Raw genomic sequence first — 21437 nt, forward strand, 5'->3', positions numbered from 1 at the left:
CATTTTGACACAACATATGTCCTCAAAGTCAGTTAATAAAGCAACACACAATACAGTCATTTTTTTTCTTGCAAATGTGCCAAAAACCTCTTGTTCCAGCGCATCAATTGTGAGTTTTTTCTTTTTATCTCTCTTTTATATATTTATATGTAAATCAATTTTCTTTTAGACTGTTGTACAAATGTAACAAGACATTGAGGACATAATTTTAGGCTGTTTTATTTATTTATTTTTACAGTTTTCTGACATTTTTAGACCAAATTATTACTAGAATTGACTGACAAAATATTTGTCCAATTAATCAGCAATGGTCCAGATGGTGTCAGATAATATTATGCTTTAGTGGTGCATTTTCTCAAACAAAATTCCAATAACAATGGGCAAAAACAAGTTGACAGTGATGGACAAGTGCTGTACTTAAGTATAAATTTGAGGTACTTTTACCTTACGTGAGTATTTTGATCTCATGCCACTTTCTACTGTTACTTCATTACATTCTCATATTGGGCTTTTCACTAACATCAATACAGTGTACTTGTTACTTCGTTCAATTATTATTTTTATTATTATCAAATTGTTATTTTGAAAATATAATTATTTTAGTTCTTAAAACTCAATTTGGGAACCAGGTTGGTTTTATCCCAGTGACTCAAAAAAAGAACTACAGCTCCCATGATGCACCGGTAGTTTCACCGTTGAAGTTCAAAGTTCAAACATTACAGTAAAAATAGGGTACTTGCTGGCTGGCTGCTTGTGTGTTCGCTGGGAATAACAAACAACTTGGTGGCCACCGAAGACGCTAGCCGGTTGCCACCGCACCGAAAACCGTCAGAGGAAACCGAAGATGGCCCTCAGCTAATCGGCGCCTGCTCGCGCTGTGTTGTCGGTGGATTTACAGGACGACGGCTAGCTGGGTGCTAACGTTAGCACGCTAGCTTGCCAGGAGCACATAGCAACTGCTGCTAGCTAACGTCACTGGACTGGTACTCTTCACTCTCAAGGCTGCAGCTATGTTCGTCCAGGAGGAGAAGATATTCGCCGGGAAAGTGTTGAAAATACACATTTGCACCATAGACGGCACGGAGTGGTTGGAGGAAGTCACGGAAGACACCACAGTTGAGAAACTGAAGGAGAAGTGCTTGAAACATGTAGGTTTTTGGGTTGTTTGTGTCTCATTTGTTGCTTTTTTTTGTCCTGTCACTCCTTTGCCTGGGGTGTTTGCAGTCTAACATGCCCTCTGTGTAAACTGCCAGTGTCGGTGTCACTGGCTTTGTATTTATAGTAACTGGGTAGACCTTGCTATTTATAATTTAGCAGGTTGGCTGCCCCTCTGAAGCTAGCTAGCTAACAGTCCGACTCTGCCCCTGTGTCTGCTCCCAGTGGTTAGCCTGAGAGGCATGCTGCTTTACTGCTGGCTATTATTACACAGCTCATCTCACTTCTCCTTCTATGGCCTCTATAGCATAACCTCAAATGATAGTCTATGTTTTCTTCTCATGTCAGCGTGACATATATGCAGATTTATTGATATTTTGTGTGTAGTAGCATCACATGAGCATCATGATTAAAGTTGAAATTTATAACACAAAATCAGTCAATAATTAAACTATTTTATGTAATCAACTTTCGTAGGTTTAGTGTTAAAACAACTAGTTTAATTGCCTTTTAAGGCAAGGAAAGTTTATTTATGTAGCACACATATGCAACATAGCAGTTCACAGTGGTTTACATAAAACACCAAAAGCATCTAGACAAACTGCAAAAGACACACATTATAAAAGGAAATTTAAACACAATAATAACTCCATTGAAGAGCAGAGAATATTAAATAAAAACATTTAATATATAAGAACAAAAGTTACAGTGCAGTGTAAAAAATTAGTGAATATTGGGTTTAATAAACGGCAGAGGCAAAAAAATAGTCGTAAGCCTCGATTTAACTGAATACTACTACTTTCAATTACTTTTTTGACTCTTGAGTATTGAGATATATATTCTCTTATTAGTTGTTACTTTCATGTTGTCTTTGAAATTTCTGTGTGTTTCTTATAACATTGTGAAATTGTAACTTTTTTTCTCAGTTAGATACTTCAAATAAGCCTAATTTTTTGCCTATATATTTAATTAATAATGATATGACTAAGAGTCATGCAGCAAATACTCACAGTGGAGAATATTATGCGTGATATTTTACTTAAACGATAAATTGATTATCAAAATTGTTGCAGGTACATTTTCTGTCAAATAATTAATCGACTTTTTGCGTCAGCTCTAGTTGATTAAGAAAAAATCATTTGAGCACAATTTGGATATTTGTTCAGTCATTTAAATCATTAATTAAAGTAAAAATGACAGACACATACCGTTTACACTGTTGGTAAAAAACAAAAACACAATTTGAAGTTGTCACTTTTTCTAACATTTTTTTGCTTAATTCTGAAAAAACAATTGATAGATAAACTTTGGTGAAAAGACTCCCAACTGTTCGCTGTTTTTACATTGTGCTTGATTTACAGTATGTGCACGGAGGTTTAGAAGACCCCAAAACACTCACCCACCATAAACTCATACATGCTGCTACAGAGAGAGTCCTCACCGACACTAAAACGGTTGCCGATGAAAATCTCAAAGATAAAGGTATGTGACACTCTTTGTGACGAGTTCTGGGATTAGGACGATCTTATGTTTTATTCTATTAACTGATCATGTGTGATTCATGTTGTAGAGGTTTTGCTGCTCATAAAGAAAAGGCCGCCACCGACCCCTCCAAAATTGGCAGATGTTAGTTCAGAGGAAAAGGTAAGCTTACAACTGGCATCAGGAATGTGGTGTCTTTATTTTGCCTGCTTTTAATAACCTCTCTCTTTTTGATGTTTTTCTAGAAGAAACAAGATAACAAAGCTCCAGACAAAGACGCAATTTTGAAAGCCACCGCCAACCTGTCCACACGCCACACGGACCGCACTGTTACCCAGCATAACATCAGAGATGTAAGCTTCTTGGTGGAATGGATTTAGATTTAAAAAAAGTTAAACCTAATATGCCGATTCTACGAATAAGAAATATTCTGCCAGTTGAGACATTTGCAGTTTTTATTTTTTGTTTTTTGTGATGTTCCAGTTTCAGACGGAGCTGAGAAAAATCCTGGTTTCTCTCATTGAAGTCGCCCAGAAGCTTCTTGCCTTGAACCCCGATGCTGTTGAATTGTTCAAAAAAGCCAATGGTAAAGCTCACAGTCGCTTGAAACTATTTGCAAGTCAGAAACGGGGATCAAGAAAACACATTTTTTTGTTAAAACAGGACGAAATTTCTCTCATGTTCTCATCCTCTGATGCTGTAAACGATTGGAGAGGGCTTTAACTGTCCTCAGCACACACAGGGCAAAAGGCTGGGTTCATACTGCACAAGTCAGCACTGTGTTTAAACATAAACACATTGACCTCTGAGGGTCAAGCACAGGGTGTCGAGTTGGCGTGTGGACGGAAACCTGAGCACCGAGTTTACCAACAAAGATATGTGGACGACAGGCACAGAAAGGCCACTGCTGGCTGCAGCGAAGCAACACTGCAAACCTCCGAGACACTTGTCTAAATTCTTAGTGTATTTTATTCTAAAGCGCTGACAGAATTAGGTACGAGTTATTTCTTCAGGGTTCCTCTAAAATTCTTAAAAGGCATTGAATCCATCAATCTAAAAATAAGGCTTTAATTGGCATCAAAATGTCTTTAGAAATTCTTAAAAATGCTTAGACATTGGAAATGGGTTTTTTATGACTTTTTCTTTCCTTACATTGTATTATAAAAGTAGGCGACTTAAAAATAATAAAAAAATATTCAATGAATGCCTTGCATGAACATCACCACAGAGTCATGTTTTATGTAACAAATATTTGAAAAATAAAATGAAATTCCCCTTAACCTTAACTAATTAATGTCAGAACATGTTTTTTCCTTCACTTTTGGCTTCTGTAAAAATGGTCTCAGATTTTATTCCCCCAAAAAAGTCTTAAAAAGGCTTGAATCCCTCTTGCCTTAAGCTGTAGGAAGTGTTTTTTTCTGTTTTTATGTGCTCTTTAAGTTTTTGCACTCAAGCTCAAATACAGTGAACCTCATCTAAAGTATTTCTTTTACATATCTGAGCCATATTTTGATATTTATTGTTGCTGTAAGAGTAGATCCTGATGTTTATTGTTGTAGACATTTCACACATATTGCCCGGCGCTTCGTTACAGTTCTCAGATCTCTTTGTGTTTCTGCGTCTCACAGCGATGTTGGATGAAGATGAAGAGGACCGGGTGGATGAAACGGCCCTTCAGCAGCTCACTGAGATGGGTTTCCCCGAGAGCAGGGCCATCAAAGCTCTTAGACTGAACCAGTAAGTCTGAGCATGTTAAATAACAACTCACTCAAAACTGAAGTTAAGGTTTATGTCTAGAACATTTATCTAGAAAAGAAACCTTTCTTCTTATTTAATCCTTTCTTTGCAGTATGTCAGTGACTCAAGCGATGGAGTGGCTTATCGAGCATGTAGATGACCCCTCTGTAGACGCACCCATACCTGGCCAGGACTCTTCTGCAGCAGGAGCCACGGCTGCTGCCACACCAGGCCCCTCAACCTCCGCCTCAGCATCTGCCTCAGCATCCGCTTCAGCCTCAGCTTCAGCCTCAGCTTCAGCCTCAGCGTCAGCCTCCGCCTCTGGTCCTAACCTCCTCCGCAGCCTCTCCAGCCAGTCGAGCACAGAAGAGAGCAGCAGGCAGGACGAGCTCACAGAGATCTTCAAGCGGATCCGCAGGAAACGGGAGTTCAGACCGGACTCAAGAGTAGGTGGCTTTATCCTGTGGGGGCTTTCATTCAGTACTTTGACTACTTACATTTACGTTAGGGATGCACGATTTTGGATTTTTTTGCCGATATCCAATATGCACATATGTAACAACTCAATTGGCTCATAACCAGTATCGATATTCCGACTTTTTTCCCTCATCTAATTTTTACGATCATCAAGTCTCCTTTGTCGTGGAATCGACATTATATTGTACATACCACCAGCAGATGGAGACATAAAATACGGTGCTTTTCAGTGTATGTAATATTCATTCATGGTGCAAAATATGAACAATACTTCAACTCAGGGTTGATGTTTTGTACATGTGTTCACTTTGTCATTAAAATATTCAGAAATTTCATTTTAAAGCCAATAACTGCAGACACCGATGATATACCAAATATTATCATGCATCCCTTATTCATATAACTCTTCTCACAGCATTTCATCACTCTGTATTTGGTAGGAAGATGGAAAATGCAAGACAGATTATTTTAGTTCCAGTTTAGTTTTTTTTTTTTTTACCAGATGCAGCTTTTGGTTTTTTTTGCTGCTCAGACTGTAACTGCATAATCTAACATAATAATTCTTTACAGAGAATATTAAAATTTGCACCCTTGGATATAAAGTGTAAGCTGTGTTAGTCCTAGGCTTCTCATTTCCCTAATTATAAAGCTTGATGTACCTCTGTTTTCCAAAGCAAAAGTATCAGAATCTGCAAAAATAGAAAGTGATTTAAATGCCATTTTTCAACAAAAGTCTTCCACACACACCAGTGTGAGTTCCTGCAACCACTGTTCCCAAATATTTCTTCCTCTACGCACAAATTAATTTCCCTCCAAGACTCCTGCTGAGCTCTGTGGAAGTGTGACTTTTCATGTTGTTACTAGACTGAGAGGAGTTAAACTTAATTAATCTTCATTTATTTTCTTTGTTTCTGCAGGCTGTCATTGCGCTGATGGAGATGGGCTTTGATGAAAAGGAGGTGGTTGATGCTCTGAGGGTAAATAACAACCAACAGGATGCTGCGGTAAGTTTACACAACCACGACTGTAGTAAAAATACCATTTGAGAAATCGCTCTTTTTTTTTCCAACTGTTTGGGATGCTACTTCCATCTTATCAGGGTTGAAAGTGGATAGACGATTGCGAAAAATGTATGTGGTCATATTGTAAAGTCTTTAGAGACAAATTTGTGTTTTTGGCCCCTTAATGAATCAAATTGACTCAACTTAATTTCCCTTTCTGTGTTTTGATGCCAAGCTATAATACTTTCACCATTTACACAGGACACGTTTGGCCGACTGCAAAAAACGACAATGCTGGACTTACGATATTGATTTGAAGGAATACTCATTAGTTTAAGAGTAATAACCCAAAATAAAATCCTGTTCTCTGACCTCCATAAAAATATCAAAATATTTTCAAAACCAGAAAATAAATGTTGGTTTCCGTCCTGTAGTGTGAGTGGCTGCTGGGAGACAGGAAACCTTCCCCAGAAGACCTGGACAAAGGCATCGACACCAACAGCCCGCTGTTCCAAGCCATTCTGGAGAATCCAGTGGTCCAGTTGGGTCTAACCAACCCCAAGACCCTTTTAGGTAGAGTCTGATCAAACTTAGTGCACACGTCAGGATTATGGGTCATGTTTATAAACAGACAAAAAATCTGTTAAATCACACTTCAACAGAAAATTATCTTTCACATCTCTTTGAACTTTAAACACATGTTAAACAGTGTGATGATGCTGTTGTATTTCAGCTCAGGTCTGGTTTGTGTTCACACTGACTTCTTACAAACAAACTTAGACGACTTACAATGAAGAAGTGACTGATCATCAGCATTACTAGTCAGGACTGTAACTTGATCTCTTATTGCTTAAATAGTGACTTGCAGGTAAATACAGTACAAAAAAAAGGATTTTGTATTGCGATATGATGAGAGATTAGTTCCTGCGTGGTCCCCGTGTTTCACACTTTATTGGAATCTGCTTAACAGAACAAGACACAAACCTAACACATGTTTAACTCTTCTGTTACCTTCTGACGCACCAGGGAAGTCCCTGCACTCACATAGTAATGCACAGGTGTTACCATAGTCACCGGTTATTTTTTCACTATAAATAGATTACACATATTTGATGACTGCTTTTGAGTCTGAATGCTAAACTTTTGTGCTAAAATCACTTAACTGTCCTTAAATCTTGGTCCACTTTGTGGCACATTTTGACAAACTGCTTTCACATCTTGCTCAAACAGGCACCAGAGTTCATCTGAACACAACGAAACAGGTTTGGTGAGAAAGCACCCAGAGTACCTATTGTTTCAGAGTACTGCACTGCCCAAGCAAAAGAAATTATCTTGACAGAAAACGTTCCCATTAAAAACCTTAAAAACCTGGATCGTCATCAGTTTTCTTGAGCTGCATTCAGATGAGCAAATTTGTTTGATCTCTTTTGAAAACATGGGGAAAAAGGCAGTGAGTAAACTGGCAAGAAATGTCCCACAAATTGCAAGAAATTAATTAAAGGTAAAACAAGACACACAAAATTAATTTTAAAACTAGTTTTTGAAAAAGGGCAAAATTAAAATAATAGTAATATAATAATATTAATAATAATAATAATTAGGAAATATGTCTAGAAAATATTATAATATTATATATTCTAATTATGAATTTAGTGATAAGTCTCTGGAAATAATATACGCACTTTTTACTTGTTTCATTTTCTTGTTTATTTTTGTTTTTTTACTCTTCCTTTGTGCATATTTGCGCTGTGCTTAGGTTTCAAAGGGTTAAAGGCTGCTGTTGTTTCATAAATATCTTACCAGTGTGCTTTCTGTTTGTGTGAAGCGTTTGAAGACATGCTGGAGAATCCTCTGAACAGCACCCAGTGGATGAACGACCCCAAGACCGGCCCAGTCATGCTCCAAATATCCAGAATCTTCCAGACCCTCAATCGCACATAGAGCCTCCTGGTGGCCTCCCCCCCTCCCCCCCACCTGTGTGACTGTGGCAGCTTGTGTGTGTGTTTGACTTTATTGGGGTGTGTGTGGACAGATGTGTGAGTGTGGCAGAGACACAAGTATTGTTTTTGCCTTGTAAAGACAAAGCTGGAGGAGTCAAAGTATGAATTAAGATGTTACACATATAACTATTTATAACAGTACAGTAAAAAGACTTATACAAAACAAAATGTTAACATAAACATTATTACAGTAATAATAATAAAAAAGAAATGAGATTTAGTATGTTGTTTTTACATTTTAATGAGAACAATTTATAGTCATGACAGACATGATTTATTTTATATAATTTCTCCATGTGCAGAAATGACATCAGACATCAATTTTAATGTTTACACTTCAAAGAAAACTGTTTTTGTATGTTTTGCAATATTTAAATATCAATTACAGTTTTGTCTGTCTCTTTAAATTGTTACATTTCATCTGTGGTGAATGTGTGGAAGACTTCTGTTGGTATCATGTTTTGTTCCTCTTCCCCCTTTTGTCTTGTTTTTATCAGCTTGTAATTGAGAGGCTGGTGGTCGAAGTGTTTGTTCGGCATGTTGAAAACAAGCTTTCAAACACATTACCTCTCTCTCCATTCACGCCTGCGAGGTCACTGTAAGTCAAGCGACCGCCTCTCAGTTCAAAGCGGACATCGTTTTATCTTGAGCTTCTTTAAGGATATTTATTTGACGTTCTTGCCTTTTAAACAAAAGCTGTACACTAAAATGTTTGTGTCTTAGTCATGTTTTTACCAGAAAAATGATATATTAGGCCTGTGTGTTTATTGTCAATGTGCTCTTGAATGTCATATTATCACGTTGCGCTCATTTAGCACTTGTTCACCTCTATGGATATCACTCACTGCAGCACTGAGGACGTTAAAAGAAGGGTTTTGTCTCAAAAGGCTGTAGTGGGTTGTTAAATGAAGCTGAGCCTAATCAAAAGGGGGTTTGCCTTTTTAAATCTGAATGATGAAGATGCTCACTTCATGCTGCGGAGGTGCAAGCATCTTCACAAAGAACTAATTTGAGACGCAACCAGTGTCGGTCTTTTGGTTTACTTTTTTTTGTTTCTTTTGAGAGCAGTGAACATTTATGCTGTCAAACCAAACCAAAATGTCACTATATAACCTGCCTTGTCATTAGTTGTACCCATTGAAAAAAAACCCTGTATTTCTGTGCAATAGCAAGGACTTCTGTTGACCTGTAAAGAAATATATTTGATTTGAGTGTTAGAGATGTGTGAACTGCAATGGGTAGCGTGTTATTAGCCTTTGCATCGAGTACTTAAAATCTCCAGCTACGAGAAGGCGAGCGAAGCCTCTTCTGTTCGACTGAGATTTTAAAAAACAACATGGAGGGTGGTGTGTTTTGCCAAGCTTTTGAGTGTTTTTATTCAATATTTAAAATGTGGTATTGATGTGACTTTCTGCTCAGGGAGGCTGAGATTGTTTTTCTAAACCTGTCGTTACGGCAGACCTCTGCTCACCCCCGTCTAGTTTGGCATTTGAAAATGGCTTTAACTAATCTGTCTAGAACTTTATGAATAAGAGCACTACAGGACATGGTTTCGTAAATGCAATATTTGAAAATATTTAAATGTTTTTAGAGAGAAGTGTCTGTTTGAACTATGTATTATTACATTATTTATATCGAAGCCAAACTAGGAACTTGTTCTTATTTATAACATTTTTAGCAAACCTCAAAGCTAATCTACAAATGTGAAAAAAAAATTAAATGATTCAAATGTTGTTTTTACAAACCATTGTAAAATGTGCTAATGGACTAGCAGGTCACAGTGTGATTTAAAGTATTGCAACATGAATGACGAAGGATTTCTACACACATCTCTGGAAGCCTCTCTGCACACTTTCTGCACTGCAGTGGACCTTCATCACGGCCACAGCGACCAGCTGTCTCACCACCTCCATGCTTTGCATTAGTATGCATCAGAAACTCTCCGGTAATATCACGAAACAAACATTGGGAGATTTAAAGATCCACAGAGAATGCAGACGTCTTTCAAAGCGGTCAGCAGGAACAGAAAAGAGTAAATGAACTTTATTGCAAAAGAACATTGAAGAGTGGTTGGAGTCACAGGTTTTTGTTTTAACTCAGCTTCCATGCAGGACTGTCCCCGATTAACAACCTATGCAATATACTCTCACAGTCTGTTCATTCAGACAGCCTCATGGCTACTGGCATTTAAATCACTATCGCATTAAAGTTATTTTTTGTGGCTGTAGTGTTGGATTCTGTGTTTTTCATTAAGTGGTCAGAAAACTACAGGCAGGAAAAGTCCACTGTTAAACTGCCTGTTTTGCTTTTTAATATCTGAGGTGTACTTGGTGTGCGCAGTAGCTCAGTTGGTAGAGTGGGAGACCCATAAACAGAGGCTACTTCCTCGTCGCACCGGCCGCAGGTTCACTTTCGGCCTAGGCCCTTTGCTGCATGCCAAAAAGCAAGGAAAAGATTTTTTGATTGGTTGTCTATCGGCCAATCACGGTGTTCCACATCATCTAAAGTGGACTTCAGTGGAGCCTCACTCTTCTCAACAGCCATGGCAGACCATGAGGGAAGGAGAAAACTCAAGGCATGTTGAAGCCTTTTTATCATAATGTAAAAGTACATAATTTATGTTTAAACTGGTTTTAAAGTAAGAATGAGATGTTATATATCTTATACACATCAAAATATACATGAAAGATTTAACTTTTACTCAGGATTCTTTCATAAAATATCCAATGTTTGAATGTCACTTAAAAATGACTGAAGGAAATGCTGTTTAAATGGGAAAATACTGTTCTAATGTGATATATTAATGATATAATCAGTGTATAATGCGTCTTATCACTTATTTTCACAGAATTACATTGAATGAATATTATACACATTTTCTTCCAGTAGGTACCCCTAAATCCTACCAACTAGATGTTTAAGCCAACTGAGTTTCGGATGCTACAGACATAACTGAGAGTTACATTTTTTTATTTTAGTGGATCCTTTGCAGCTTTTTTGTTTACTATATTATCACAGGTAGTCTCCCATGCTTTCACGTTAGCTTTTTCACAGTAAATGGCTGCTGACAGCATTGCTTTCACTGTGATCATTCACATTTATGGTGCTGATGTCAACATCTTATAAACGCTGTGTGTAATGCTGCGTTCCAGAGATCTTCTGACCTCCTACCAGAAAAACTACAGTGGGATGCCACTCAAAGTTGGAGTTCCTACTTACTGTGCACTGAGACAAGTCCATGCACCCCGACTTCAGCGGTCTGACGTCACAACAACGGCAGCATTATGGAGGCCACGGAGGCACACATTGTAAATGGTAAGAAATCAACTAAAAGGCAATGTATAATTGCATATATTAATTATAATAATACAGCTACTATCATAAAGTTTAACCTGTTCTGCATGCAAATTGATGTCAAAATATATTGCCAGTGTTATTTGGTAGCTGGCTGCAGTAAAAAATCTCTGAACCTGATGTTCTCTGTACAAAAGTTAATCTGGAAAGTGGTGAAAATTTTTTAAATGTAAACTTAAAGTAAAATATGATAGCATCAGAACATATGTATATATATATGTATATACCTCGTGTGGAACATATTAATATTTATTTACAGTAGTTCAATATGGATAACTATTTTAACATTACAAATAATAGGAGTATTTCTTTAAAAGGAAATTGGAATAATACGTTTATAAAAGCAGACTAAGATATTTACTGCATTGTTTTTAATTTTATTTTTTCATTTATTGACATTTTTGCGAACAGTGTTTTCAAAATACTGCAAAGAAGAAAACAGGATAACTACTTATCCTGTCAAGGGTGGCAGGGGAGCTGGAGCCTTTCCCAGATGACATTTGGGTGAAAGGCGGGGTACACCAGACAACCATTCACGCTCACATTCACATCTATGGGCAGTTTAGAGTCACCAGTTAACTTCACCTGCATGTCTTCAGACTGTGGGAGGAAGCCGGAGCACCCGGAGAGAACCCACGCTGACACGGGGAGAACACATGTTCTCTGCATGGAGGGGCCCATGGTTCAAACCACGCCCTCACCAGGGACCCTCTTGCTGTGAGGCGACAGTGTTGTCCGCTACACCACCGTGCCGCAAAGTGATCTAACACTTCAACTTTTTTTATTGTATGAAAAACATACAGAATCATAACACCACAGTACAGTATCACACTGAGCTGTGAAATTTGTTAACTGGCAGACCCCCACTACCTAACCTACATATGCAAGTAGGACCCATGTGGATGGTAAATGGGATGAATAATGGGCCCTATATATAGGACTGTCCAACAGTCCCATATTGGTCCCATGCCAGTTGCCTACTTGCCTATGTTGGGGCTACCTCATACAAATGTTGGCAGGGTGAGTATCACACACACAAAAATAATAAACAAAATACCACCTTGACAGGATAGCATAATCCATCAGATTGAGGTTAAATGGTCTAATGAGCCCATGGTCTCTCTGTAAAGCTGATGGAATCTGTTGAGTAAGTGTTCCAACAGATTTTAGGTCTCCTGTCATCTGGATAATAGTCTTCACTGTTTTTTTCTATAGCCCATAATCTCAAATCACATATTTACAAACCGCACTGTATGCTACAGCTTCTGTCCTTAGACCCTCGACTCGGATGAGGAAAAACTCCCAAAAAAATCCATCAGTTGTCAAATAGTGGAAGGAACCTCAGGGAGAGCAACAGAGGAGGGATCCCTCTCCCAGGACGGACAGACAGGGAATGTCAAGTGATTGGAAAAATTACAGTTGTACAGTGATAAGAGATGGGCTGAAGTGTGTCCGGAGATTTCGTTGCACATCGCTGAATTTGATTTGGAGGGCAACGTAAGATTTCAGCAGCTCACGATAGTCTGAGCTACTGTCACCGTGCCTCCTCCTCAGATTGGTGTATGCCTTTTCCAGATGCTGTAAAAGCCTTTGTGGTGTCTTCTGGTTGAGCCTGAGCTTGGTGTCATTCAGTACGTTTACATGATGTCAGAAAAAGTCCAATTATTGTGTTAGTCCGACCAATAATTATGATTTCGTCAATAAATCCATTCTCCCCGAGGGATTTTATACGGGTCAAGGACACTAGTAACATTAAATGGCTTGATTGAGCTAGCTCAACTTATTTTTGCATATAAACATGCTGGGGGGTGAACGTGAGATGGAAGTTTGACTCTGGCAGCTGTTGTTTTGGGGGCCTGGAGTAACCGTCCTGGGGTAACTGCTTATCCTGTCAAGGTTGGTGGGGGAGCTGCGCCCTTCCCCCGGACATTTGGGTGAAAGGCGGGGTACACCCTGGACAACTCACCAGACTTTTGCAGGGTTGACAAATAGAGACCGACAACCATTCACACTCACATTCACATCTATGGGCAGTTTAGAGTCACCAGTTAACTTCACCTGCATGTCTTCAGACTGTGGGAGGAAGCCGGAGCACCCGGAGAGAACCCACGCTGACACGGGGAGAACACATGTTCTCTGCATAGAAGGGCCCATGGTTCAAACCACGCCCTCACCAAGGACCCTCTTGCTGTGAGGCGACAGTGTTATCCACTACACCATCGTGCCGCAAAGTGATCTGACACTTCTTTTTTTATTGTATGAAAACATACAGAATCATAACACCACAGTACAGTATCACACTGACCTGTGAAATTTGTTAACTGGCAGACCCCCCTGGATAATAGTCTTCACTGTTTTTTCTATAGCCCACAATCTCAAATCACATATTTACAAACTGCACTGTATGTGACAGCTTCTGTCCTTCGACCCTCGACTCGGATGAGGAAAAACTCCCAAAGAACTAGTGGAAGGAACCTCAGGGAGAGTAACAGAGGAGGGATCCCTCTCCCAGGACGGACAGACAGGGAATGTCACGTGAGCGGGAAAAATTACAGTTGTACGGTGATCTGAGATGGGCTGCAGTCTGTCCGGAGATTTTGTTGCGCATCGCTGAATTTGAGTCCGACTAATAATTATAATTTCGTCAATAAATCCATTCTCCCCCGGGAATTTTATACAGGGCCAAGGACACTGGTAGTTTTCTCAGATCTCCTAGTTGTGGTATTAAATGGCCTATTCGAGCTAGCTCAACTTATTTGGGCATGTAAACGTACTGAGGGACAAACTTGAGATGGAAGTTTGACTCTGGCAGCTGTTGTTCTTGGGGCCTGGAGTAAACTTCCTGAGCTCTCTGCAGAACCATGGCCAACTGGTGCTTTTCCTCCAGTATTTTAATCTGCTGGGTCAAAGCTTCCTTGAGTTCAATCCGGTACTTTTCACACAAGGCTTTTTCTTTTTCAAGAGCAGAGTTGATTTGCTCAACTTTCTGCAGCAATTCAGAGTTTCTCATTTTGTCCTCTTTTAAGGCATCTTCAAGTTTCTAACCGTTTTGACGTGTTCTCTGATTGCCGCGCCGAGAAACCGTCTACCATGCACTGGAGCCTGGTGATGGTGGACTGACTCTCAGTGATGATTTTGTCTTTCTCTGACATCATTTCCCTATAACATCTGTGTTCGACTTGAAGTCTGTCATAGTCCTTTTCCAGGGCACCGAATTTAGCCCTGATATCTGCATTCTCCATCCTTAGAGTCTGCATGTCGTACATCAGATGCTCTGAACGCGCAGATGCTTCCTTCAGCTGGTCACAATAGATGGTTAGAGGTTCCACTGCAGGCTGCTTTTGCAAAATAAGCTGGTCAACGCGCTTCTGCTCATTCTTGAGGGATGATTTTAGGACTTTTTCAGTCACCAGGCTCTTTTCTAAAGCCAGAGTCTTCTCAGAGAGCTCCTTCTCCAGGCTGAGGATCTTGTTGTATGCTCTCTTATACCGAGCCTTCTCCCTCTTAATGGCGTCCTCGAGTCCGCTCCCAGCTCCTTCCTGAAGCCGCTTTTGATCAGTTTGCTGCTCACGGAGAGCAGCATCAAGTTCGCCCTGCAGTCGTTTGTTCTCAGAGATAAGTTTTTGGTTCTCTTGAGTAAGACGATCCACATCTGCTTCCTCCTCCTGCTGTTTGGAAACAACAGCCTCAAAGTTCTTCTGGAGTGAACAGTTTTTACTTTGTTCCTCTTTGAGGGCGGAGATACAGCGGTTCACTTCCTCCTGCAAGGAGGAAACAGTTTTGTCTTTGTCTTCAGTGTCCTGTTGAAGATTTTGGAGATTGATGTACAGGGACTGAATTTCATGGTCTTTTTCCAGATTTTTCTCCTGCAGCTTAATGAGGCTCTCCTTTAGAGTGGAGAGCTCAGCACTATGTGCCTCATCACGCTCTGCTAATGCTTCAGCGTGCTGACAGGAGGATGCTTCCAGATTGCACTTGAGGTTATCAATCTCCTTCTTGTGCTCTTGAAGTTCAGCGGTCATTTGGGTGACTGTGCCCTTCAGCTTTGCTTTCCTCCTCTGGTGCTCTTTCTGTGACTTATTCAGATCAGCCACTTGTGCCCTCAACAGCTCCAACTCAGCATGAAAGAGTGCTTTTTTTCAGCTTGCTCCTTCTGCAGAGCTTTTGAAAGAGCATCTTTTTCTTTTAGCTCCTGCTTCCGGAGCTTTTTCTGCTGAGCTCGGGCTGTTTTTTCCTTCTTCAGTTCCTCTTCGAGAGCAGCTTTGGCTTTTTGCTCCTCCTCAAGGGCTTCCTGAAGAACAGCTAATTTCTTCGATCTCCCCGATGCGCAAGATCTCCCAGATCCTTCAGATCTTTCTGATATGTCAGTCTGTAAAAACATGCAACAGTCTGATTAGATGTTTACTCTTAAACAATGTGTGTGAAACTTGTGTGGCGACCATGACCAAACATCAAATGCATAACTCCTTTCATTTATATTTTTGATTGACTTACATAAAATTAATGTGTTGTTAGATTATGTTTGAATGAATGCCTATGCTCTTGTCAAAAGGGGGATGCAAGCATGGACGGATTACTGAATGGGCAACCAGGCACAGTGGCAGGGGCCCATAGTGTCAGGGCCCACCCTGGCCATCACCTACAAAATGTAAATTCACATGACCATAGAAACACAAAAATAACTAGAAAAAGGGGCAAAACCACCACAAAGACACACAATTGACTACAAAGAGACACAAAATTACCTCACAGAGACACAAACAACTTCAAGGAAATGCAACATAACCATAAAGAGACATAAAATTACCACGAAGACATAATGTAACAAATAAATAAAGGTAGAGCCAACACAAGGTCTATTTGCCTTGTTGAGGTGGTTGAGCCTTATCAGTATCAGCACCCAAGTACCCATTCTCTTATAATCCTGCCATGGAGTGGATTCAATTATTTTAAAACAGTATCAGTATCAGCCACAGGTTTTGAATTTCTAGCTGCTACCATGTGTGTTTGTGTAAATGTGTGTCTATTATCTTATATTATTTCATACCTCTTCAAAGGAAGTGTAATTGTAGTCTTCATTGCCATTGGAGATACAGGGCTGCTCCTGAGCCACATCCATAATCTCCTCAGGCTCCTCTACATACTCCCGAATCTCTTCCACTATGTCTTCCTCAATTTCCTCCATAAGGTCCTCTGCATCGAAAACGCTCTTAAAGGGAGAAGTCCATGGGCTTGATTTTTTCTCCAGTTCCTCCTCAAGTGCAGCTTTGCCTCTTCTTTCCTCCATGAGGGCACGAGATTTCAGAAAAATCTTAGGTCTCTCGGATCTCTCAGATTTCTCAGATCTCCTAGATGTCTGATTTCTCTGATCTTCTAGATTTCTCAGATTTCTCAGATCTCCTGGATGTCTCTGACCTCCTGGATGTCTCTGATCTCTCTGATCTACTAGATCTCTCAGATTTCTCAGATCTCCTGGATGTCTCTGATCTCTCTGATTTTGTAGATCTCTCAGATTCCTCAGATTTCCTAGATCTCTCTGATACGTCGGTCTGTGAAACATATAAAAAATTATTTAATAAAGATGATGTTTACTCTTGAACAGAGTGTTTAAAAAACATATATAGTGACAATGACCAAACATCAAATGCATAACTTCTTTCATTTAAATTTTTGATTAATTTATGAAATACATGTGTGTTTTTGGATTTTGTTTTGATGAATGCCTATGCTCTTGTCAAAAAGGGGATGCAAGCATGGATGGATTACTGAATGGGCAACCAGGCACAGTGGCAGGGACCCATAGTGTCAGGGCCCACCCTGGCCATCACCTACAAAATGTACATTCACACGACCATAGAAACACAAAATAACTAGAAAACGGGGCAAAACCACTACAAAGACACACAAATGACTACAAAGAGACACAAAATTACCTCACAGAGACACAAACAAACTACAAGGAAATGCAACATAACCATAAAGAGACATAAAATTACCACGAAGACATAATGTAACAAATAAATAAAGGTAGAGCCAACACAAGGTCTATTTGCCTTGTTGAGGTGGTTGAGCCTTATCAGTATCAGCACCCAGGTACCCATTCTCTTATAATCCTGCCATTGAGTGGATTCAATTATTTTAAAACAGTATCAGTATCAGCTACAGTTTTTGAATTTCTAACTGCTACGATGTGTGTTTGTGTAAACGTGTGTCTATTATCTTATATTATTTCATACCTCTTCGAAGGAACTGTAGTTGTAGTTTTCATCGCCATTGGAGGTACGGGGCTGCTCCTGAGCAACATCCATAATCATCTCCTCAGGCTCCTCTACATACTCCTGAATCTCTTCGACTATGTCCTCCTCAATTTCCTCCATGACCTCCTCTGCGTTGAAAATGCTCTTAAAGGGAGAAGTCCATGGGCTTGTTTTTTTTCTCCATTTCCTCTTCAAGTGGAGTGTTGCTTCTTCTCTCCTCCATGATGGTATGAGATTTCAGAAATCTCTTAGGTCTCTCAGATTTCTGGTCTGCGTGCTCCTGAACTCCCTTCTCAGTGAAGGGATTCTGTTGGAGCCATGAAAAGTCCTGGTTGTCCATGGAGAAATATCCTGATTTGTCGCTGTTCATTTTCTTATAGTGAAGAAGTGACTACAACTTGGTGATGAAGTAGCTTGAATGTAGCTTGGATAAGCCTGGCCTCCGATATCTTTTCACCAACTGATGCCTGTCTTCTGAACAGACCCTTTATATACCCTTCTCTGAAAAGAATTGTGATGTCATATGATGTAATTTAGACCTATAATGTCATAAAGGCAATCCCTCATGACATCACATGTCGCATGCACAGCAGTCCTTTATGACATCACATTCTGCATGCACGTGTTCCAATTCCACTGACACCTTCTACATTCCGTTTAAAGGGCCAGTTCACCCAAAATTCCAAAAATTGGGAATTTTTTTTCCCTTTCCCCTTGTGATTTATATAGCCATGCTTGTAATTTTGCTTTCATTTGGCCAGTAAAATAAAATAAACACTGTCTACATGACTAGATACCAAATGAGCTGTGTGAGAAAGTATTTTCTGTGTGATCTGACCCTTTGAGACCTTAAAGGGCTTCCCACAATGTAACTCATGCATGGAGGGTATGGTCTTGTAATGGACCATAAAAACAGGAGAATTTAGGAGATACTATATTTACAGATATGGAATCCAATAAAAGTATAAATAATAATAAAAGCATAATGTGTGTGTTTCCATACTTTTGAATGAGCTATTTATTGATATGATAATAATAAGTGTTATTATTATTATTATTATTATTATTATTATTATTATTATTATTATTATTATTATTATTAGCATTATTAGCATTATTAACTAAATTAAAATTTTATTTGTCTATGTATCTATCTATTTATTTATGGATCAGGGTTAGGGCTGCTTATATGTGAATTGGGAGTGGGTCCTGGTCCATGGAGTCAGCCATGTTTTTACAGTAGCCCAGAATGGACAAACCAAACACTGGCTGTGGAAAGAGCCATTATTATCTTTGTGTATTTGCATCATCAACTAGTATTTGTTCATTCATTTATTTATTTTCTTTATTGGATTATTTGGAGTATCTATACTTTACCTGTTTTTTATATTTCTGTCAACTTTCACTTTTACTTCCCTACATTTCCCCCAAGCATTTCAGTTACTCACTACAAAATAGAGGACAGGAAGGGAAGAGGGGACAGATGTACCAATAAAGAAAGTGGGCGGTGAAAAAAAAAGTTTTTGTTCTTAAAATCCTTTAGGTTGCAAAAAAGACCTTTCTTTCTTGAAGTGTAAAGGTGGCTCCATTTAACTTTAGAATTTAATATCATCACATTATCATTTCATATCATAAAATTACTTTTTTATACTACAGGCACTTTAAGATGTTTACTTAAGTAGGCTAATCCAAAAGGTGACTTTAAAACTTCTTCATCCTGCACTGGAAATATCAATAAAATAGATATGTCATCTTGGAGGTTGCCAGCTCAATCTGTGTTAAAAAAAAGTGGTCCTTTGAGGGAAAAAGTTGGTAACAATCAAAATTATTTAAGTTGTAATACTATATTTCACCACTAGATAGCATCATTTGCCACATCACAAGGACAACACAGGGCTACATTATTAAAAACATAGACAAAATTATATTGTGACACTTTTGTACTGAAATAAAGACATAATTTTGGTAGGAACAACTAGACATGCTTGTGCTTTACGTCATCTTTCCAAAAAAATATTTTAGCCAGAGTCTAATGGTTACAGCAAGCGGAGATAAATCAAAACCAAACACATTTATACATAACAGAAACTGAGCCAAGTCAGAATCAGGATCAGATATACGTAATCGATCCCTGAGCAGAAACTGTGGTTTGTTATAGTCGCTCTGATGTCAAGAATGGAGAATTATGGACAGTAGAAATAAGTACTTTTCTGATTTTAAAATATTCACGTTAGTGCTAATTGTTTCTAATTATTGTATTTCTATCATATATTTTTACACACTCAGCACATTATACCTATTTATAATTTCTGAATATTGTTTCTTATTACTATATTTTTATCCTATATGTTTTATACACTACACGCTCAGGACATTATACATATGTAGAATTTTTAAATATTCATATGCTAATGCTGAGTGTTTAAATGTGTAAAAATAAACTTTGTGTCTTATGCTTCAATACAAATGCATAAAACTAGTATGTAAACTTAGGAATAGATTATATGTGTACAACAGATATTCAAATAAGTAAGAACACTAAAATAAGAATACAATAAATACTATGTGTGTAACATTAAACCAGAAAATTAGGAAAGAGTCAAAACCTTGCAATGGTTGGCTCTACTTACACAAGAGATAACTATTGAACAAGAATCAGCTCTGCATTAAAAAAAACAACAACAACAACAACAACAAAAAAAAAACAAACAAAAACAAAACAGTTCAACAAAATATTCTCAACTATTACCCAAACTGCCTCGCTGCCGGTGAGCTAATGCCACAATTCCATATGAATGGAAACATATGCATGTAACTGGGGAAAAATTTATGTGTATGTGTGAGTATAAATGTGTATATAGTCAGACTTTAAAATATATGATCCAATTTATCCTGCAAAACTCACCTAAAATACATCCAACCCCTAACAGAGCATGACCCTAATTCATTTAATATAATTCCTTATTTTTAATATTTTTTTTCTTCTCTCCCTTTTTTCATTTCTTCTTTTCCTAACACACTTTAATGTGTTGATTATCTGTTCTCTCTTTTGTTAATCTGTAACATTTGAACATCTATTGCTTTTTCTTTATTTGTTTGTATTATTATTATTTTTTCATATTGTCAACATGTATGTGCACTAATTGGTGAGTAAAAGGATTTAAAAAAAGAAAAATAGAAATAAAATAAACATAAAACTTAATTAGTGTCTGTTACAGTTTGTTTTGTATTGACAGGTATTACCAGTGGTAGAATATAACTGATTAAATTTACTCAAGTACTGTACATAAATATGAATTTGAGGTACTTGTGCTTTACTTGATATTTTATTTCCATGCTACCTTATATACTTGTCATTTCAGAGGGAAATATTTTACTTTTTGCTTCAATACATTTTTCTTTTTAATTACTGTACAAATTTAAAATTTTCCATAAAAAACAAGAGTTTATAGAGAGTTAGTTTTTTTAAAAGTTAGAGTTTCAGGGGTGTTTTCAATTTTGTTTTATACTTTTTTTATACTTTTTTTTTCTTATTCTTGTTAGATTTTTTTTCTATTCTTTTTTATGTTAATTTCTGGGTTGCGCACTGTGTTTTGACTTCCAACATAATGACAACCTGAGTTTTTTTTCTTCTTTGTCGTTTTTCTGTTTTTTCAAATTCTAAGTTTTGGTTAGTTTTTTATTCCGTATAATTCTGATATTTTTTGAGGTTTTTTTTTCCTTTTTAAAAAATGAGGATTGGGGTGCTTGTATCATTTGGGGTGATTTTTTTCTTTTTTTGAATATATAAATTTGAGTTTTTTCGGCATGTTTTGTATGTAATGTAAGATTTTTCTGCATTGGGTAATTTTCCTATTCATACTTTAAGTACAGTTTCCTTATTGTACTCACCTACTTTGAGGTAGTTTTTCAAAACAGGACTTTTACCTGTCACAACACATTTTTAGAGGGTGGTATTAGTACTTTTACTTTAG

At 38.1% G+C, this 21437-nt stretch overlaps 1 protein-coding gene across 1 annotated transcript; it reads left to right on the forward strand.

The window, feature by feature from the left end:
- Positions 1-727: 727 nt before the first annotated feature.
- ubac1 (UBA domain containing 1) lies at positions 728-10079 on the forward strand. The gene is made up of 10 exons (XM_042488986.1): positions 728-1148; positions 2517-2637; positions 2726-2799; positions 2883-2990; positions 3121-3223; positions 4266-4374; positions 4487-4820; positions 5769-5855; positions 6287-6425; positions 7678-10079. The coding sequence occupies exons 1-10, from the start codon at positions 1011-1013 to the stop codon at positions 7791-7793; spliced, it is 1329 nt and encodes a 442-aa protein (XP_042344920.1). The 5' UTR covers positions 728-1010; the 3' UTR covers positions 7794-10079.
- The last annotated feature ends 11358 nt before the right edge of the window (positions 10080-21437 follow it).

The sequence above is a fragment of the Plectropomus leopardus genome, chromosome 6 (assembly GCF_008729295.1).
Source record: "Plectropomus leopardus isolate mb chromosome 6, YSFRI_Pleo_2.0, whole genome shotgun sequence".
Classification (NCBI taxonomy): domain Eukaryota; kingdom Metazoa; phylum Chordata; class Actinopteri; order Perciformes; family Serranidae; genus Plectropomus; species Plectropomus leopardus.

Bases quoted from the DNA above. Each gene is read 5' to 3' on its own strand.
- ubac1 (XM_042488986.1), top strand. From the start codon at position 1,011: ATGTTCGTCCAGGAGGAGAAGATATTCGCCGGGAAAGTGTTGAAAATA. The intron at 5,856-6,286 runs GTAAGTTTACAC...TCCGTCCTGTAG, and splicing joins ACAACCAACAGGATGCTGCG to TGTGAGTGGCTGCTGGGAGA. The intron at 6,426-7,677 runs GTAGAGTCTGAT...GTTTGTGTGAAG, and splicing joins CAACCCCAAGACCCTTTTAG to CGTTTGAAGACATGCTGGAG.